The sequence below is a fragment of the Podarcis vaucheri genome (assembly GCF_965113315.1).
Source record: "Podarcis vaucheri genome assembly, chromosome: 1".
Lineage (NCBI taxonomy): Eukaryota > Metazoa > Chordata > Lepidosauria > Squamata > Lacertidae > Podarcis > Podarcis vaucheri.
The window spans coordinates 63,126,211-63,148,182 of NC_138759.1; the positions used below are offsets into that span (position 1 = coordinate 63,126,211).

General features: G+C 41.0%; 1 protein-coding gene and 1 long non-coding RNA gene across 9 annotated transcripts in view; both read left to right on the top strand.

Annotated features, from left to right (window-relative positions):
- Positions 1-11,524, top strand: part of ANO5 (anoctamin 5) — a 64,378-nt gene extending 52,854 nt beyond the window's left edge. For all 8 annotated transcript variants that reach the window (XM_082237970.1, XM_082237971.1, XM_082237972.1 and 5 more), the window contains 4 exons: positions 195-400; positions 5,718-5,899; positions 7,449-7,554; positions 8,249-11,524. In XM_082237970.1, coding sequence (XP_082094096.1) covers positions 195-400; positions 5,718-5,899; positions 7,449-7,554; positions 8,249-8,473 — 719 coding nt within the window. In that variant the 3' untranslated portion in view covers positions 8,474-11,524. The remainder of the gene's footprint in view (positions 1-194; positions 401-5,717; positions 5,900-7,448; positions 7,555-8,248) is intronic.
- A 1,247-nt stretch (positions 11,525-12,771) lies between these two features.
- On the top strand, positions 12,772-15,092 carry LOC309527435. Its single transcript, XR_014217211.1, has 2 exons — positions 12,772-14,136; positions 14,493-15,092. It is a non-coding gene; the product is annotated as an uncharacterized lncRNA (long non-coding RNA).
- Positions 15,093-21,972: the final 6,880 nt, after the last annotated feature.

Consider the following 21,972-nt stretch of genomic DNA (forward strand, 5'->3'; position numbering starts at 1 on the left):
GTAAAAACAGGCTTACTTTCCCCCCCCCAGGAATACTTGCTACCTTTGTTTTGATTCATACCATGTACTTGCATCCACAGCTGCACACAAATATTCTGATATGTATGTTTACTATTCACAATTAATTCAAATGTAAATTCTCTAAGGTTTCATTCAGATGTTTTCCTTTAATTTTCTCTCTCCTTTTCATGTAGTTATCCAGTTTGGATTTATCACCTTATTCGTGGCCTCTTTTCCTTTGGCTCCACTACTTGCTCTGATGAACAATATCCTGGAAATTCGAGTTGATTCTTGGAAGCTTACAACGCAGTTTAGAAGGCCAGTGGCAGCCAAAGCCCATAGCATAGGAGTCTGGCAAGAAATTCTGAATGGGATGGCTATCTTGTCTGTTGTCACAAATGTAAGTAGTGTGATTATATATATATATATATATATATATATATATATATATATATATATATATATGCAGGTTTTGGTGTCTTCGGGTGTCTTCCCGTGTAAGAGTCGGGGTGTCTGGGCGACGTTTCGACGAGGTCTCACTCGTCATCTTCAGGCTGGTGCTTTCGGCTTCTTGTTACTGGAACAGAGCAGAATCTGGTGTTTGAGTTCCTATAAATACTGTTGAGGGGTGTGGTGTATAGCCTCCAACGTTCTGGGCAGAGAGGAAGTTCCTAGATTAGTGTGCCTTTTCTTCTTTTGTTCCTTAATTACTTGAGGGATATCTTGAGTGATTTCATGAGTGATATTCTGAATACCACTGGGTGGGTCATTAAGTGTAGATTAGTTGCTAAAGCTTTCGTGTCTTGACCTCTTGAGCTTGTGAAGAGTTTTTCTGAGAAGATGGCTGTGCTGCATTTAGTTGTGCTCTGGCTTGGCTTCGTGTATAGGGGCGAGCTGTGGTTTTGTGCCTTGTGCCAGCCAGATCTGTGTAGGGATTGCAGGGGGGTGCAGCATCCGGAGGTGCCACTATAGTTTGGCTACTGGATGGAGTCTGTAATATGTCTGTGGAGAGGGTCTGGGTTTGGGTCTGGTGTGGTTGATTGGTGATGGCATTCTGTGTGCCTCTGGTTCTGGTGTCGGTTTTTGTGGGGAGGGCTAATTTCCAGATGTCTGGCAGGCGGGACGTGTCGTCACGCTTGTTCATGTTGTGAGGGTGTTTCTCTATCTCGATGGCTTCCATGATTATTCTCTTGTGGTGATGTTCCATGTTAAAGAGCAATTTGGAATCTGCAAAATTAATTTCGTGTCCTGTTTCTTTCATGTGTTGGAAAAGAGAGGAAGTTTTTTCTTCTTTTTTGACGGCATTCTTGTGTTCTGCGATACGTGCATTTATTCGTCTGTTTGTTTGTCCAATGTACGTGGCTGGGCAGACTTTGCAGGGTATTTCATAGACCCCTTGGTTTTCCAGCTGGATTTTGTCTTTTGGGTTTCTGAGGATATTGGCTATTTTTTGGTTGGTGCAGAAGGCTGTTTTGATATTGTGTTTATGGAGGATTTTGCTAATTTTGTCTGTAGTGCCCTTGATATAAGGAAGGAGGGCCATGCCATTGTTTTCTTCTGTGTCTTGGTTTTTGGGGGGTGTTTCTTTTTGGATTAGCTTCGTAACCCTGTTTTTCTGGTATCCATTGGCGATTAACACATTTGAGAGATTCTGTAACTCAGTTGTCAAGTGGTCTTTGTCAGCCAGGCGTTTGGTTCTGGAGATGAGAGTCTTGGCTACGGAGTTTATTTGTGCAGGGTGGTGGTGTGATTGTGCATGTAAGTAGCGGTTGGTGTGTGTTTTTTTCCGGTAGATAGTGTGTCCTAGGGAGCCATCAGGTTTTTTGTAGATTAGGACGTCAAGAAAGGGGAGTTGGTTGTTGTCTTCTATTTCCATAGTGAATTGTATTTTGGGGTGTAGGCTGTTGAGATGTGTGAGGAAGCTATCTAGTTTTTCTTTCCCGTGTGGCCAAATTACAAAGGTGTCGTCAACATATCTGAGCCAAAGTTTGGGTTTGTGTTCTGACTTGTCTAAAGCATTGGTTTCAAAGTGTTCCATGTACAAATTTGCGATGACCGGTGAGAGGGGTGATCCCATAGGTGCTCCTTCTATCTGTTTGTATCTTTGTCCATTGTGGATGAAGTACGTGTTGGTTAGGCAGTGGTTGGTCAGGTCCAGGATGTATTTGGGGGGATTGTATTTGTTTTGAATGGCTGTCAAGGCTTCATTAATGGGCACTTGAGTGAAGAGAGATATAACATCGAAGCTCACAAGTAGGTCATCGGGATGTAGGTATTGCTTCTTTATTGTTTCTATGAACTGGAAGGAGTTAGTAACGTGTGAAGCGATGGATTCTGCATAGGGCTGAAGTTGCTTAGCGAGAAATTTAGCGAGATTTTGTAGAGGTGAGCCTATGGAGCTGACTATTGGTCTGAGTGGTGTTCCTTTGGCTCAGATATGTTGACGACACCTTTGTAATTTGGCCACACGGGAAAGAAAAACTAGATAGCTTCCTCACACATCTCAACAGCCTACACCCCAAAATACAATTCACTATGGAAATAGAAGACAACAACCAACTCCCCTTTCTTGACGTCCTAATCTACAAAAAACCTGATGGCTCCCTAGGACACACTATCTACCGGAAAAAAACACACACCAACTGCTACTTACATGCACAATCACACCACCACCCTGCACAAATAAACTCCGTAGCCAAGACTCTCATCTCCAGAACCAAACGCCTGGCTGACAAAGACCACTTGACAACTGAGTTACAGAATCTCTCAAATGTGTTAATCGCCAATGGATACCAGAAAAACAGGGTTACGAAGCTAATCCAAAAAGAAACACCCCCCAAAAACCAAGACACAGAAGAAAACAATGGCATGGCCCTCCTTCCTTATATCAAGGGCACTACAGACAAAATTAGCAAAATCCTCCATAAACACAATATCAAAACAGCCTTCTGCACCAACCAAAAAATAGCCAATATCCTCAGAAACCCAAAAGACAAAATCCAGCTGGAAAACCAAGGGGTCTATGAAATACCCTGCAAAGTCTGCCCAGCCACGTACATTGGACAAACAAACAGACGAATAAATGCACGTATCGCAGAACACAAGAATGCCGTCAAAAAAGAAGAAAAAACTTCCTCTCTTTTCCAACACATGAAAGAAACAGGACACGAAATTAATTTTGCAGATTCCAAATTGCTCTTTAACATGGAACATCACCACAAGAGAATAATCATGGAAGCCATCGAGATAGAGAAACACCCTCACAACATGAACAAGCGTGACGACACGTCCCGCCTGCCAGACATCTGGAAATTAGCCCTCCCCACAAAAACCGACACCAGAACCAGAGGCACACAGAACGCCGTCACCAATCAACCACACCAGACCCAAACCCAGACCCTCTCCACAGACATATTACAGACTCCATCCAGTAGCCAAACTATAGTGGCACCTCCGGATGCTGCACCCCCCTGCAATCCCTACACAGATCTGGCTGGCACAAGGCACAAAACCACAGCTCGCCCCTATACACGAAGCCAAGCCAGAGCACAACTAAATGCAGCACAGCCATCTTCTCAGAAAAACTCTTCACAAGCTCAAGAGGTCAAGACACGAAAGCTTTAGCAACTAATCTACACTTAATGACCCACCCAGTGGTATTCAGAATATCACTCATGAAATCACTCAAGATATCCCTCAAGTAATTAAGGAACAAAAGAAGAAAAGGCACACTAATCTAGGAACTTCCTCTCTGCCCAGAACGTTGGAGGCTACACACCACACCCCTCAACAGTATTTATAGGAACTCAAACACCAGATTCTGCTCTGTTCCAGTAACAAGAAGCCGAAAGCACCAGCCTGAAGATGACGAGTGAGACCTCGTCGAAACGTCGCCCAGACACCCCGACTCTTACACGGGAAGACACCCGAAGACACCAAAACCTGCATTCCTGTACCCGTGAAAATCTACGAAAGCATATATATATATATATGTGTGTATATATATATATATATATATATATATATATATATATATGAATGATTTCTTACTTTACAAAAATATGTGCATTGTCTCTTTTTTCAAGTTGTGTTTTCTACAGATCCGTTTCATTTGTTGTGAGACATTAGTGTTGCATGCAGCATTAGGTTGGGAAGAAAAGAGGGGGAGGGGGACAGTGAGTAGAGTGGTGTGGTAATGCTTCTATTCTTGTACTCAGTGTATGTGTGGGGTTTTGTGTCAGTGTCACTTGTGTAGGTTCGCTTTCTATTCGCCTGTTATATTTCCTTGGTGGTGAAAGAGATTGGGCGGAATTCTTTTTGGATATGAGGGGGATGTTGAAACACATGGCCTCAGATTTTGCAATGTTTAATTGTTGGCCCGACACCATTGCAAATGTGTTGAGTTCTTTGGCTAGGGTGGTTGCTGTGTTTATGGGGTCTGGTGTTGTGACCATCAGGTCTTCTGCAAAGTGCCCTAATTTATAGGTTCTGTCTTTTATTTCCACTCCCTTAATGTCTGTGGCTGCTTGGATTCAGTTTGCTAGAGGTTCCAGAGCCAAGATTAATAGGAAGGGAGACAGTGGGCATCCTTGTTTTGTGCCTCTTTGAATTGCTATTGTATTAGAGTCCATACAGCTGGTCCTGCATTTTGCTGAGGCTTGGGTGTACGTAAAAAATTTTAAGCTGATTGGAAGGTAGTACACATTGTTTTAAAGCTCATGTCTTACTTTAGGGATCCTGGGAACTGAAGCTCTAAGAAGGTGCTAATTGGTGCACTCCAACATAATCACTTTTTTTCTAAGGGAAATTGTAATATGTAAAGCACAGGACCCCAATTCAGCTAAAGTTAGTTTCATTAAAATTAGTGGAATAAATTGTTGGTTTTCGTCCTGACCTTCGCAGAAGTGTGAATGGCAAAGCATCCATAGTGGTGCCTTCATTGTGGACCATGCTTTGTCAGGTTAGATTTCAGGGCAGCACTAAACATAAAAGATCAATGTAATGAAATACAAAAACAAAGATAAAAGCAGCAGATGAAAGCTTTAAAATGAACTATTAAATGATTGCTCAATTAAATCAATTAAAATGTGCTATTGCCTGGCATTTAAATGATTGCACCTTCCTCTTTGGGAAGGATGCTTTATAACCACTGCCAAGAAAGCCCTCTCCTCTGAAGGTATTGTCATACTCCAGATGGAAGAGGTACATGGAAGAGAGCCTTGGCAGAGGATCATAGAGCACTGGCAGATCAATAATGGTTCCAGTTAAGTTTACCAGTTGTACATCCAGGTTTCCTTCAGCATCAGAGGCTCTGAATGCTAGTTGCTGTGGAATAAGAACAGGCAAGTGCTCTTGTCTTACTTGTGGGCTTCACATAGCCATCTGATAGACCACTGTGGGAAATGGGTTGCTGGACTAGGTAGGGTTTTCATCTGATAAATCACCATTGTTCTTATGTTTTTACATATATCAATAAATAGACACTTTTCAATCCCTGTTTCAATGGAGCTTGAAGTGGCATACCTGGTTTTTCTTCTTCTCTGATATCCTCACAACATTCTTGTGAAGTAGCTTAGGCTGAGAAAGAGTGGCTTAAGGTCAGCTGGTGACCTTCGTATCTGTGCGTGGATTAGTATTCAAAGGTAGATACATTGTTCATTTCTTTGCATTTCCTGTGAATGAAACATTTAACATATAATCCAACTTCTTTCCTGCAGGCATTTATTGTTGCCTTCACATCTGATATGATCCCTCGATTGGTATATTATTATGCCTACTCTATGGATCCTTCTTCACCCATGTCTGGATACATTAATGACAGCCTCTCCATATTTCAAACCTCAGATTTTCCTGATAAAAACAGGCCTGACGTAAACCCAGAAAACTTTTCCACTTGCAGGTTAGTTGCAATTAACCCCTTTTACATGTCTGTTTGTGTGTTTTTTTGCAGTAGATTTCTGTAATAAATCAGTTATATTGGTCTTGATCATTAAATTCTTCTCCTTACTGTTGCCTTCTATAAGATGAAATGAGGGGCCCTTTAGCCATCAGAATAAGACATTTGCTTTATTATAGGAGTTTTAGGGAATGTAATTTGATGTCATCTTGAAGGCAAGATGTAATTGTGGCAATATTACCAGTACGGTAGTAGGAAAAAAAGAACATATGTAGCCCAAAGGACAGAAGTAAGGAAGTGTAAAGACTACAACCTTTCATTGCCTTATTCTCACTTTTAAATTTAAAGTAATTTCACTCTAGAAGTAGATGTGATGCTGATCATGGTGTCTCTGCAACCCCATATTGGCAACCCCCCTGCCACCTTTCTCAGTAACATGCACGTCTGGAAAAGCTAAAATAAATAAATAAATGATGTAATGTCACCTGCTTCTCTAACATGTCACTAGGGGAAGAGGGGGCCCACAACACAGAACTACAGTTTTCAGTAGTAGCTCTGTGATTGTCTCACCTGGAGAGGTGACCTAAAATAAAATGCATATATCAGAGTTTGGAGAAAGGGGGGTTGTATCACATGGAGACTTTTTACAGTCTCCTTTAAAAGAAGACTCATATGTAATTGGCTAGGAATGGATTCAACATTTTGTTTTATCCAGTGCTACCCCTATGACATTCCTGATAACCCTATTCCCTGTTGATTGCATCTCTTGGAATGGGGCTACTATAACACACAAGATTCCACATGGTTTTTCACAACAAGGTGCCTACAGAATCATTTCTAGCATTAGCCTTATTTGCATGTTTCTCATGCAAAGGGGCATCATGGCTGTAAAAGACCACACATTTAGCTTTACCCTGGAGCTCATGTAATTCCTCCTGGCCCCCAATGTGCTTACAGACACCTTCTGGAAGAGGGAGCCTTTTTTGTCAATGGAAGGTGTTGCTCAAGGGGGGGGCAGGAGGACTCACACTGCCTCAGGGGTGGAGCTATACATGCAGCTCTCTTTATATCTGTGCTATCCATTTGCGTGAGTTGCATGGGAAGAGGACTGTTCCTGTTGGCTCTAAATGAGCCATGGAAATCTACAGTAGAAGTGTAGGACATGTTCCCATTAAAGCCCAAGGCTTCTGTTTGTACCATTTAAGCTTTAGTGCTTTGTTTGAACAACTTTCCTACATCACGTCTTGTTTTACGTTTCTGTTCCCTGATTTATGCTCTTCCATGATCCACCTAGCCAAACATCACCTTATGATAGCTGAAAGCTCTGCTAGCATGTGCTGTACAGTTTGCTTTTGCTATGAAAGAGCAAACGAGGGACACTGAACCAGTTACAAGAGCCATGTCCTGAAAAGAAATAAATAAAGCAAAACATTAAGATCAGGATCAAAAGGCTTCTTAAGTGACAGGTGTATTTGAATGTAAATGCCACTGAGCTTGTAATCTGTCTGCCTTTGAATGTGGCCCTTCACCTTTACATGTTTGTATTCAACAGGTACAGGGACTATCGATATCCACCAGACCATGAGAGGAAATATGCACACACAATGCAGTTCTGGCACATCCTGGCTGCCAAGATGGCTTTTATCATTATTATGGAGGTAAGTTGTTCCCTTGCCTCTTGTAATTGATTCAGTGTAGAGTGTCAGTGTAGAGTTACTGCAGTTTTGATGAGGGTACAAAATTATCTTGTTGTGATTCATAGAGTTGTAGCTTTAAAAGAAAGGTAACAACAAAACACAAAGGATTTACAAGTCGCAAACAGAAATCCAGAATCGAATACCATTTGCATATATGCAGATTATAAAAGAATTGCAGAATTTTGCAAGTTTTACTGCAAACAACCCTCTGTTGTTTTGCCTCCCAAAAGTTTGTGCTATTTATCTAAATGCATCCCAAGCTGATGAAATTAGTGTGCATGGCATGCTATTGTTGATCCCCCTCCAAAAAAAAACCCCTCTTTGTAGCCACAACTTTAAGGTGTAGGACAGGCTTCCTCAACCTTGGCCCTCCAGATGTTTTTGGTCTACAACTCCCATGATCCCTAGCTAGCAGGACCAGTGGTCAGGGATGATGGGAATTGTAGTCTCAAAACATCTGGAGGGCCGAGGTTGAGGAAGCCTGGTGTAGGAAGATATCATCACTTTGCAAAACCATCTTTCTCAGAGCTCAAGCCTAGAAAGTCTGCATTGCAAATGTTTAGGACAGGGAATAACAACTGTTTGATGAAATACCTTGCCTCCATAGTTCTTTGCATACATCCTTCTATTTTTGCATTGTTCCCCTGCCTTGCAGCATGTTGTTTTCATTGTCAAATTCTTTGTGGCTTGGATGATTCCTGATGTCCCGGCTGAAGTGAAAGCCAAAATAAAGCGTGAGAAATACTTAACTCAGAAAATCTTGCATGAGTATGAACTCAATAAACTCAAGCAGAAGCTGTGTGAAAACAGGACCACCGCCAGCATGGAAAAGGAAGTCATTGCCACCGAAGGGAGAGTGGAGTTATCAGAAGTCATGTAACCTGAGGAACAGCTGACTGTGAAATTCCAGCCTGTGAAAATTGGTTGTCCAATCTGAGATGAGCAGTTCAATATGCGTGAAAGCTTCTCTTTTGGTTCTAACAATTTTACTGAAGCAAGTGGAGAGAATCAACATGGATTTCCTGTTGGCTTATCAACAAGCTACGTACCTTTGCTGCTGTGGAACCTTGAAAAATGAATCTGCTCATGACACTGCTGAAATGCCTTGCCTTTCTAAGACTGTATGTTTCTCATTACTAGAATTGTCTTAAGTGTGTTATAGCGAAAAGTTCATAATGTTCCACATTTGCAGTCAGAGTTCTTGGTAAGTGTGGCAATGGCATCCTGAATGAAGCTCAGGAAGTTCCTCCCTCACCCAGCCTATATTTAATTAGTATCATTATTAGTTGATAAGGCCAAGAGTTTGGTGTGTTGTCCTTCAGTTGTTGCACTTGTCAACTGATGATGCTAGAGCCTAAACGGAATTCTGTATCTTTTCATCATGCTCTTCAAGTGATATTAAAGCACTCCACAGACTCTGGTGGGGATGCTGTGGCTGTGGATTTCATGCATCATCTTGGTAGGACTAACCAAGCTTCAAGGCCCCTTCCAACCTATGGCTCTATAGTTCAATCCTATTTTTGTTTGCCTGTTCTCAGAGTTGGGGAAACTGGGATCTGAACTGCCAATATGCTAGTCATAGTTAACCTTGTTAAGGCAGAAGGGGCTTAGTGCAGCAAGTACACAAATGTTTGGGGAGCCTTTACCGTAAGATGCTAACATCAGACAAACAAAAAACTAAATTGGATGCCTTACTTAGAGAAGTACTCATCTGTATTTGTCTGATAGGTAGCACTGGCTATTCAAAAGCATGTACTTTTCACACATTGGCCTTGATCATGCATTACTTTGGAACATTACTTGGAAAATCTTTCACATATCACGTGTGCATTTCTGCCGCACAAATCTGTACCTTTCAGTACCTTTTGAGGTGGGTTGTTTTGTAGGTTATTTTTAAGGCACAGATAACATATTTGTAGATTTAACAGTTCAGTAACTATAGTGACCTAACAAAAATTAAAACCCACAGTTACTTTATCATTAGTAATTTCTAAGCTTAATAATTTTCATCAGCCATATTTTCTCCAAAATAGTAAGGGAAGTTTAAGGAATTATACCTCAGAGTTCCTAAAATAAAATAAAATAATTTTCTATTCTTACATGATTAGTGAGAGTTAGAAAGATGACCAGATTCTTCCTAAAATTAGTATGATACTGAATTGGAAATATACTTTATCAAGACCAGATCCACTGAGGTAATCTAGTTTTACCTGTGATTGTAGTAGTATTATTTGGGATCTGAAGTCATTATTTCTGAAATTTTAAAAAATGATTTCATATTTTTCAAAACCCCTGAGTAAATTATCTACAGGGATAAATTGTAAACAAAGCCATTTGTTGTGAATATGCCTTAATACTAGATCTCTGTGTTTGTACAGAATATCTATTCATAATATTTAATGAATGAAAGGTTATGTACATTAATGTAGCCAAATCCGCAATGCTTAGAAATAATGGTTTTTTTAAATGTTGCTAAGAAGAGAAACAGTTCCTTTTTTGTGTGTCTTGAGACAATTTTGCAAATTTATAAAGTTTATTTAGTGTAAACTGTGCATGTAGACTTAGCTAGAAGGTGTTACAGGCAGTGTTTTGTTATATAATTTTAAGTTCTTACAAGTATTTTTGAAGTTTTGCTACATTTTTATACCCGAGTTTGCCCCACACTGCATAGTGCCTTATTTACATGCACTTGTGAAGGAAAAAAAGATGTGAAAATGCTAGTAGTGTAAGTTATGTAGCATAATGTATCTTATCAGTGAATTCACAGGTATTATGAAAGTATCAGCTTTCAAACTCAGTCTTGTGCATTAGTAGCTGGTCAGGAGCAAGTTTTGCAAACTTCCAAGGTGTTTTGCTCAATGCAATACGAACCTTGAGAAACAAACACTTGCTGAATTCTGAATTCACTAAACATGAAGCATGTTGGACATAAAGTACTTGCACTTTGAAGCTTATTCTTGACTGTTAAGTATTGGAACAAATATCCCAGGCTGTGTCTAGCATGTGAGCTAAAGATTATGCTGTTTTATACATTTGTGTGCTTCGGTTTAATTTCTTATGGCAAAAGAGCAAATTATCTACTTTGAAACACTATGTTAAAAGATCCCAATCAATGAAGGAACAGTACTCATATCCTTGGCAAAGAAAAGAGCTAGATTAATGGGCAAAATGCCCAGATTAGATTCATAGTATCTGTCTCGAAAAAACGAAACAAGAAAAGAATGGTGCTTATAGCAAATAAGAAACTTATACAGATATTGGGTAACAAACAAGAAGGTTATGCAGATACTAGGGGTGTGCAATGGCTCCAGGAATAGAACAATGAGAATTGCAGGGTTTGGGGGTTTCCTCCTTTTTTACATTGACACATGATATCAGTAACTTCCCCCAAATCAGATAGGGCCCTCTCCTGGAGTTCTGTTGCTCTGTTTCTTTGCTTTTCTGTGCTGTATAATTCAATGTTTGCATTTATAATAGCATGGTTTGCATAACACAGTAAGCCAAAACTATGCAGACCCCCAGAGAGGAACTTGCAGCCACTTTGCTCCTCAATTGTCTTCTTTGCTCAGCCAGAAAGAAAGGCTGTTGTGAAGCTGCAAATGTTAAAATAATGTTCAGGTAAGAATATGCACCACTTGGCTATCACTTAATTGTTTTATGGTAAGAAAGAGACAAACTCCCATTTCCCTGCGCTTATCCAGTAGAGCATTATGGAGGAAAGCGAAGTCCTTTAATTCTCCCACAATAAAAGTCCCTGGACCTCTTTGTCTGCAATTTGGCAGATTTAATCTCTCTGATGGAGCTCCTGGGCGTGTAAATTTCATCTATTTTGGTCAAAGGTGGGAGGAAGGTTTTTAGATTCACTTTAGATTCCCCATTATAGTAAATCGGGAGCACACAGCTTCATTTTATACAGAGCAGCTCTGAACCGGGGGGAAAAACAACCAGATTGAAGCAAACAGAGCACAGAATGACTTAGAAGCAGATTCTAAGTTTTTAAAATGTACAGATACAAAGCAAATCTTAGAGCCTATGCACACCCCATATTTAATGGGATGTTCCAGCAGAGAGGTCTGCAGGAAAAACCAAGGTGCTAAGGGTGCTGTCTGCAGAATGTAAGTTGTTAGCCCAATTTCTATTTATTGAACCTAATTTCAAAGGTTTCCATGCTCAGAGTCACAGTTTCGGTCACCATTGCCCTACTGCCCATTCTCTGCTTTGTGCATATATTATAAGGGTCTGTGCATAACCTATGGGGTTTTGAAGAGAGTTTGGAGAGTGGTGTGACAAAAAGTATTCAGCACCAGACTGAATTTAGCATCCTTCTCAAATTTTGAATCAAAACCTTTCTGACATCTTGAAACGGTCTGACTTACATTTTCTTTCTTTCTATTTGTGATGTGCTCAGTCTGCTAAGATACTGTCATTCCCCCCCCCAAATGATGTACAGTTAAGACAAATAATATTATATAGTGTATATTAGATATGCCAAAGATACATTGCAGTCACCAAAAAAATCTACATATTTAGCCAAAAACACTTTCGCATCGTTTGAGCATAAACACTCTGCTGCTTATTTATAAGTGTTCTTGTAAATATAAATGGAGGATTTGCGATAGACTCATATTTAAAATATGTTTGTGTTAGTGTATAATGAACTGCAGTGGTTGTAAAACAGGCAGCAAACAGTGCAAATCAAGTCCAACAAATCACAGTTCTGCTTGACAAAAAATGCCATCCGTGTCAAACTTAAATGTATTAACAAATTAAATGTGTGGGTTTTTTAGCTTGCCACACTAGTTATTTTAAATTGTGTAGAATCATATATATTTTTAAATGACCACTGAGCTGCAGAGTGACTTGGCACAGATGTAAATGAAATAAGTGGCTGTAGTTGCACAGTACCTTGGGTTGCGTTTTGTCAAGTCCAGTTGAGATGAAGATTACACAAACAGCCTTGTCTGCTGTTATTATGCACTCTACCCATTGCAGCCAGAGCAATGAGAGGGGTTAAATTTTTAAGAAGTGGCATGCTTACTTATGTAACTCTGACCTGTCATTTGAGGAGGCTGTGGGGCAAGCCCTGAATGTCTGCAAGGATATCAACAGAACAGAACTTCTGGCAACTTCTGGTACACAGGCGACCAGTCATCTTTACAACTGCATTGAGTCTATTTAAGCCCCTGGTGGGCAACTGTACCCATGGAAGGTTTTATTTGTAAATCTGGAACATTGGGATGGCATCCTCTGTTCTGTATTTATATGCAATTCCCTTTTAACCAATTCCAAGTATTGTTTTAGTATTGTTGGATTAAATTCCAGACATTTTAATTTGTAGGCTATGACTTCTAGGCAAAAATATGTAGATAAAGCCTCTTTGTGCTTAGCTCAATCTGTAAGGAAACCTCATTTTGCTCAGTGGGACTTATTCTTAAAAATATGCACAGGACTGCAGCTTTAAGTGCCCATGCATGATACATTTTGAGTCACAGTTTGTTAAACTTGTACAAACTGAGCTCTCACTCAAGGAGAATTATATCAGTTGTGGTCTGAGTGGCAGCAGTGCTTTTTGCATTCTAGCAACCTTTTCCATAGATACTTTTATACTAGTCCACTGAAAGAGCCAAGTTACCAAGTACTGTTGCGGTGTTATATTTTCAGTTAATTCATCTGCAAGCACTGGACCCTTGTGCCTTGTAACAACACTTACTAAGGAATGGTGTTGTGCATGTTTGCCTCTATGCCCCTGCTTCTGACAGAGAACTGTAAGTGGTCTAGCACTACCCCGTCTGAGTTTTTGAATTGTGCATAACACTCCTGTCTGTGCATCATGTATTGTGCATCTGTTTACCTGTGTAATTTTTTTTTAACCTTTCTGTATCCCTGTCTTATCATTGTGTGAGCGCTAGTCTTCTGTTGCATATGGATTATATGCCGTCTTGTGTATACTGGTGGATGAATCCAATGATTATATTTGTAAATTGTTGGTTTATGCGTACTGAATCATGGTATATAAATGTCCTGTGATGCCTTTAAGGACTACAAACTTTTATTTTTGCTTTTCAAGTAGAAGTTGTGATTTCAAAAATTGCTTTAAATTTTCTTGTGACAACAAACATTCAAGTTTCTTTCCCGATTCTGTGCTGTGTAGTTCTATACTCAGAAGTAAGTCCCTTTGATTTCAATAAAAAAATCTATCTTTTAAGAAATGCATACAGAATTGCAGCCTTGAGCCCCACTCCAGATATGCACATCAGTGGGTTGAATTCAAGCTTGAGTGTAAGAGCATCTGCCTGCCTGCATCCTCTGAATAGTTGGTGCTTTCAGGAGAGGGCTAGAAAGGTGAAGAATTTGAGATTCAATTCTCCCACACTCCCAAACAAGTAATTGGTATTGAACTTGCTTCATTTTTGTTTTACGCAGTACAGTCCCAAATTACTAACCACAACTATGTAGAGAATGTTCTGCTTAATGCAGTATCCTTTTGTGGACAATGGTCCCATTCCAAACAGACACACCTGCAAACACTGAATCAAGCAGTCTGTTACGCTATAGTCCAGGGGTCTGCAACCCGCGGCTCCGGAGCCACATGTGGCTCTTTTACACATTTGCCGCGGCTCCGGGGCGGATACTAGCGGGAGGAGGCGCATTGTGCGCCCCGACACTCCCCACTGTGGCGGGCGCTGTACTGGCTGTGATGTCGCATGGGGGTGGTGCGTGCATTAGTCACGCACCGTCCCGACGTCACCTTCCCGCCCGCTGTCAGATCGGACATTAAGGTAAGAAACAATATATGCAGTGTTATATTTGTTTGAAATGTTGCAATGGTTTTGCGGCTCCCTGTTTTTTCTCTCTTCGGAAACAGGTCCAAGTGGCTCTTTTTGTCTTAAAGGTTGCAGACCCCTGCACTATACATACCAACCTTAACTTAGCTGAGCAGAGATCTAACTCTGTTTTTTTTACCCATCAAGGCTCTGGTAGTGCAATAGGCATATCAGCATGCCTTCCATAACAAGTCAAAATTGGGTGAAATGAAGAGTACCACATCCTTTCACTCTTACTGTTTGTGATGAGAAGACTTTCACTGTTGGTGGTTGACTGTGATCAGGGACCCTCCCATTCCGTACTTTGCTTATTACAGAGAATTAGTCTGCTTTAAGTTTCTAAGTGAACATTTACTAGATAGTTTTTCTTGGGCTTTCAGTGCAATTTGTTGATGTTGCCAATTTTAAGCTAAATTTGGGGATCTGGGATGTTTGCCTGGTAGTCTAAGCTTATTCAAATTGTGTCTCATAAACTGATATCTATGGTTAGACTGCTGATCATCAAGCTGATATGTGCAATACTGGGATCTTTAAAAAAAAATCAGCTAACTGATGATGGCATTTAAAAGGTGTCTGCAAATAGTGTGTTGCTTGTTTTGTAAATACATTGTTACATGTATTCAACTGATTCTGTGAAAAGTTGACTGTTAATAAAAGGTTTTGTTTACATCCATAGTTCTGTGTAGTTTACCCTATGGGCTGTGTTGCATGCAAGACCATTGTTACTGCTGTGGGGATTGGAATATTGGGAGACAGAAGTTAGGCCCTGCAATGCCTTGTCTCAAAGGGTAGATGAAACTGAATTCCACACCAGTCCAGAAATGGGGGAAACTGTCTTCATCAAAGGAAAGAAGTGTGCCCTATACAGGAACCAAAGCTGTATAAAGGCTGACAATTGACTTCTCTATATGTTATGCCAATTAATATATTTACAGCACCATGTAGGAAATAAGTTTCCCTCACCTCCTTTCCCAAAGCCTACTATGGGTACCATGCCCAGATATTCCCCTTCCATCCCAAACCTTGCCCTATAATACAGGCATTGTGGCCTCTGCCACAATGATAGCACAGGGTTACCCTATCACAGTGTATTCAGGTGGTTTTCTTTCATTGTTCTCTCCAGCATCAGCTTCCCTTAAAGAGCAGGGAAAATCAGTTAATGCCAGAGAGAACAAGGAAGGAAAATGGAGAAAGGACACTCTGTTCTACTGAGGAACCATAACTGAATGACAGTCTTGTGTCTGGAATAAAAGGCAGAGTGAGCTGGAAGGGAAATTGCCACTTGCAGCTTACCTGTAGTGCCTTTGAGAAATGGCAGATGCTGTTCTAGTATTTCAGAATCTATATGCATCAGAAAAAGAACAGAAATCAACAATGTAGCACTTTAAGGGCTGAAAACCTACAAAGAAAGTAGTATTAGGCCTGTGTGGATTTCAATTTATTGTTAAGATCATCAAGGTAAGCTTTTTTTTTTTAAGCCTTCCATTTGCCCATGATTCAAGGAGTATAAAAAATGATCTAAATGAATTGCACAACATGGATGTTACTTTAAATATATGCTAATGAAATTCGATCAAAGACTTATACAGGACCTGTAGGTGAAGTTGATGTAGTTTAAAAGATGTTGAATCAATATTAGATGAATTAAAGTAATGGCCCTTCAATTAGAGAAAGAGATTAAGTACGTTGTGCTTAACGAGAACTGCAAATCACATTTACAGCAAAACACTGAATTTTTATATGGTGCAGAGGTTGATTCTGTTTTTATTCTTTAATATGCAATTCCTGGACCAGATTGTCTCTATGTTGTATTTCATTTTATTGCCTTTACAAGCAAGGTTCATTGTAGAATGTCTGTAATCAGGAATTTTCACATTTTCATTTCCTGGTATCATTTCTGTCATAAACTTTATCACTGTATACTGGCAGATTCCACAAATAAGAATTAGAAAACAAAACAAGATCCTAAGTCTCTTAATGCGTATATGCTTGTTACCTGTTCACTCCCACTGTTCTTTTCCAGAATCCCAGAGGCTGTCTGTCACAACTTACCTCATCCATGATAAAGAATTGTGATGACTTTCCCTAGGAATAGGTGAGACAAAAGCAGGAGGCATTTGAATTGTCTTGTCATCACAGGGGAGTTCAGGAAGTCTTATACGTATGGTGTTTTTCTTCAAGAGACTTCACAGTTGCCTGCAAAGGATTCTTAACTCTAGAAAGCCCTATCGGCCACTGTCCCTTGGCACATGCCCTCTGAGTGCTCAGGACTGCTGCTCTGAATGTGTTTGCTGTATACAGCTGCAGCAGACCTAACTGCACCACCACCACACCTTTAATAATGTTCCTGGTCCTCCGAGACAACTTGAGAAAGAGCAAGCAGCACTTGAAACAAAGGGTATTGATTTCCTTAAACATTCCTCCCCCAAAATACTGACGCTGGAGAGTTTGGGTAAAATAAAACCCTATGATTAAAATCTCAGCATGAGTTCCTGCACACCTCTAGTGCTTACTACTTTCACATATGAGTGCTGCTGGTTATGTGTGTACATGAGAAAGAGGGTGAGAGACAGATGAAAGTCTGACTAAGAAAGAACAGCATCAGGTCCCTGAAGGATCTCTTGCTGCTACTTAATCTCGGTGCAATGAGTAAAATTCCAAGAAGCACTTCTCTGGTTCATGTCTCTTGAAGTATTGCACCTTTTTTCAAAGCAAGCATACTGTCTCTTATAAAAATTAACAAGCATTTCTTCACTAAATAGTTGGGTATGTCTGGCTTATTTTGAGTACCTAGCAGTACAGTGGTACATTGGCTTAAGAACTTAATTTGTTCCAGAGGTCCATTCTTAACCTGAAACTGTTCTTAACCTCAGGTACCACTTTAGCTAATGGGGCCTTCTGCTGCCGCCGCGCCGCTGCCATGCGATTTCTGTTCTCATCCTGAAGCAAAGTTCTTAACCCGAGGTACTATTTCTGGGTTAGCGGAGTCTGTAACCTGAAGCATCTGTAACCTGAAGCATCTGTAACCCGAGGTACCGCTGTAATATTGTGAGATCCCTAGAACTGCCATAATGGCCTTTTCTAAATGGATAGAGTACAGCCATATACCCCTTGCTATTGGCAACAGAGCCTTGGGTTGAACATCCTCAAAATAAGATTTTTTTCTTAAAAAAAATCAAAATCCCACTTAGCTCTCGTTGCATTAGCCTTTGCCGATGAATCACTCTGCTGTGCTGAGCTACACCAAGCAGGGAGAATGTTCTGGGAGGATAGTCTTTAAATAAGAACTGACTGTTTTTACGCAGTTCTGTTGGAAATGAATTAAGAGTACCCCATTAGGGCAGCATTAACAAGGAAAACATGATGAACAAGAGATAGCCCTGTGCTGTGTTTCCACCGTTTTAGCTTTTATCAGTAGCCATTGAATAAACATTTGATATTGGCCCATTAGGGAAAAGATCAATAAACACTGTAGTGCTTTAGCTACCCAGTGTTGGTTTCAAGTGTTGCTATCTGCATTGCAGGCTCTCTGTGTATAGCATTAGCTAAGAAGATCAGAGAATAAGAACAATGAACATAGTATTCCTGTGCTATGTAAACCTTTCAGTGTTATAAAAATGGGCAGGTGTGTGTTTACAGCGGGGGGGCAGATCTTGGGGTATGTCCTTCGCATTTTTAAAAATCTGCTTAATAATACTCAGCTATTTTTTCCAGGACCAAGCCCACTGGAAGCAACAGATGGATTTATTTCCAGATGTGAAAGATAAAACCTGAGCATATGCTGCTCTTTGCCCTCAAATCTGCAATTTACTGCAGCAAGCAGATTTGAAGCCAATAGCAGCCAGGGAAAGGTGATTTTCAGCTGGAAATTCTCATGGGAACACAAGCTCACTGTTTTATCTTTATTTTTCCAAAAAGTTTTATTTTTCCAAAGTGGCTGATTTTTGAAAGCATTAAGAGCATCACATGTGGTTTGGTTCATGGGACCATGTCCATAGTCTTCACATAGCTGAGAAAGAAGCAGAACTGTGATTTGTTTCCTTGAATAAAGATTTTACTTCACTGTCCTCGAGTGATTTACTGTTTGTGCTGCTGACCTATGCCTAAAATCCATGGAGCCTTCTGGCTGTGCTGCTGTTCCTCCTTGCAGTTCTTACCTGTTCACTGCAGACCTTGTCCCCCATCTCTCTTTCTCTCTGATGTGATGGAGCAAAAAAAAAGTGAATAGACAGTGGCAACAATGAGGAGGAGGAGGAGGAGGAGGGGATGAGACCCCTGAGACCATTTACCCAAGGATCCCCAAAATTTAGAACTGGCACTGACAAATGTATTATATGGTCAATAGGCAGGAGAACGTTTGGAGGAGCAATTTTGATTGGGAAGGTAGCCCAAGGGGAAAGTTACTGCTCTTAGTTGATTTGTAACCCCCCACCCTCCACCTTAGGGATGCAAGTGGTGCTGTGGGTTAAACCACAGAGGCTAGGGCTTGCCAATCAGAAGGTCGGCGGTTCGAATCCCCATGACAGGGTAAGCTGTTGGGGGCAGCTCAGGTTGTACCTGTATAACAGCAGGGACTTTGTCTCCATTGAAGTGAATGGCAACTTTCTATGGTACCCACACAGGAACACTATTAGAGCCAGGAAAATCCTGCCTCTGTTCCTCAATCACAGCAAAGAGGCACGAGGTTGGTTTGGTCCTCACCTGTATCCCAGGTTGAACGCCAGTTACTTGGTCTCATAAACTCTGCGAGGGCCTCTGAAAACAAAGCTGCTGTCATGCCTCTCTGCATAGCTCCATTCTGGGTTCAGTACAATTATGGTACAGTACAATACCAAGAGGGACGTGGGTGGCACTGTGGGTTAAACCAGAGAGCCTAGGGTTTGCCGATCGTAAGGTCGGCGGTTCAAATCCCCACGATGGGGTGAGCTCCCGTTGCTCGGTCCCTACTCCTGCCAACCTAGCAGTTCAAAAGCATGTCAAAGTGCAAGTAGATAAATAGGTACCGCTCCGGCGGGAAGGTAAACAATGTTTCCATGCGCTGCTCTGGTTCTCCAGAAGCGGCTTAGTCATGCTGGCCACATGACCCGGAAGCTGTACGCCGGCTGCCTCGGCCAGTAAAGCAAGATTAGCACCGCAACCCCAGAGTCGGTCACAACTGGACCTAATGGTCAGGGGTCCCTTTACCTTTACCTTTACCCTCCACCTTGCTGGTCTTAGTTGATTTGTAGCTCCACATGCCTAGATTTCAGGGGGGGGGGGACATTGACAGTTTGGCCTTCAGAAAGCTTCAGGAACTCTGAGCTATGGGGATCTCGAATGCCAATTTCTCAATATCACTGAGCTCAGAAGCCTTTGATGAAGGCCATAACTATAGGGATAGTGGTTGAAATAAAATTGTAGTGGAAGATATGGCATCTGACTCTAAATGGAGTCAGCACCATCAGGTTAAGGCAAGTAAAAAGGTGACATAGTGGATAAAGTATGAAAATTGCATCTTTTCTCACAATGGCCAATGAGATGGCTTCTGAGAAGCCTGCAAACAGGACCTGAGCTCTGAAAAACAGTCCCCGGTTGTGAGTCCTAGCAACTGGCACTCAAAATCATGCGGCCTCTGATAGGGGAGATAGAACATGACCATTGATAGCCTTATCCTCCATGAATTTGTCTACACTTATCTTGAAGCCCTCCAAGCTGTTGGCCATCACTACTTGTTGGAGAAAATTCCATAGTTTACATGCTGTGTGAAGAAGGCCTTTCTTTTTGTGTGTGTCAGGACAGGACTTTGGGGCAGATGGCCAGGGCTCCTTTCAGGAAAATGAGCAGGATGGCCAGGGCTCCTCTCAGGAAAATGAGCAAGGCTGTCCTACCACATTTTGAAGTGAATGAAGTAATGCACATCATTATTTAAAGGGGGGAAGGGAACTGAACAATCTGAAGTTTACAGCATGTTACTCTTTGAAGGAGAATTATTTGAAAATGATTTACAGATAGTATTTAACTCTAAGGTTCACCAGAAGCGGCTTAGTCATGCTGGCCACATGACCCGGAAGCTGTACACCGGCTCGCTCGGCCAATAAAGCGAGATCAGCGCCGCAACCCCAGAGTCGTCTGCGACTGGACCTAATGGTATGGGGTCCCTTTACGTTTAGACTTGCTAAGATGTATAAGACTGAATCAGATAAGTGTTGGAGATGCAATGAGGTTGAGGGTATGTTCTTTCATATGTGGTGGGCCGGTAAAAGGGTAAAAGAGTATTGAGAAATAATTTATAATGAATTGAAAAAAATGTTGAAAAGTACTTGCCTTTTTGTTGAGGATAATTCAGATGGAAATTCCAATGTGTCAAAAAAAGGCTATTTCTGGGTTAGTGGAGTCTGTAACCTGAAGCGTATGTAACCTGAAGCAGATGTAACCCGAGGTACCACTGTACTGTGGCCCATGTTTTGTTAGCCCCAAAATGGAAAACGAGCAAGGTCCGAACTAAAGAAAAATGGCAGTTTAAACTGATGGAATATGCGCAGCTTGCTGACCTAATATATAGAATAAGAGAACAAGAAGAACATACGTTTAAAGAAGATTGGGAAATGTTTCTTGAATATATGGGAGCAAACTCTACACTTGAAAACGTTTGCAGCTTTGAGATAAATTCTACAGTGTAAACAAGTTTTGATATACGTATTCATGGAGTACGGAATGGTTTAGTTTATGTAAAATATGCAGGGATTTATGATATGCAAACATAACCATGGAAAGAGAAGAAGGGAAGTCACTGACATTTTAAGGTTGTTTAATGAATATTTTAAATTGTAAAATAAAAGATTTAATAAAAATTACACACACACACACACACACACACACACACACAGGGCTATAGGACTATTAAGTCCCATTACTTACCAGCACCATTAATTGAGGGGGTAGGGGAGAGGACTTAATACAGAGTTATAATTTTTGGTTGCATCATGCACAGGCACAAAGGCATTTATCCTAAATAACCCATAAGGCAAGAGGATTTTTTATTATTTACCGCACTGTGTCAAGCATGGCATGGAGAACTGTGTATCACAAATTTCCATGAAATGAACATGCATGTGGAGGAGTGGTGGAAATCACTAATTCCTTTCACCTCATTTAGTTCAGCTGTGTAGGCAGGCAGCTGTCATGCAACTGAATTAAAACAAATCAAAACACCCCACTTGTTGGAACTTTCAATAGAACAAGGAAACTGGCACTGTGTGCTTTCCATCACTGCACAATATATTCTTTCAGAGGCACATGTTTTGTTGTTGCCCGTTCATGAGTAAAACAGCAGATTTGTTATCCTATGTGGACACAACCTAGTCTGCCAACATCACTTGGAAATTATTAAAAGCCGTCATGCTTTTCAAACAAAACACCCACTTTTGGTCTCGGTGTTCCGCCTTACACAAGTTCTCCTTTTGCAAAAACCATTAGCGCACGCTGGTCCCCCTGTGACGCCACTGTGACGAGATATGTTCATGGGCAATGTGAAAAAGCAGGGGAAGAGGGAAAGCAAACCAAAAGTGATGTAGTT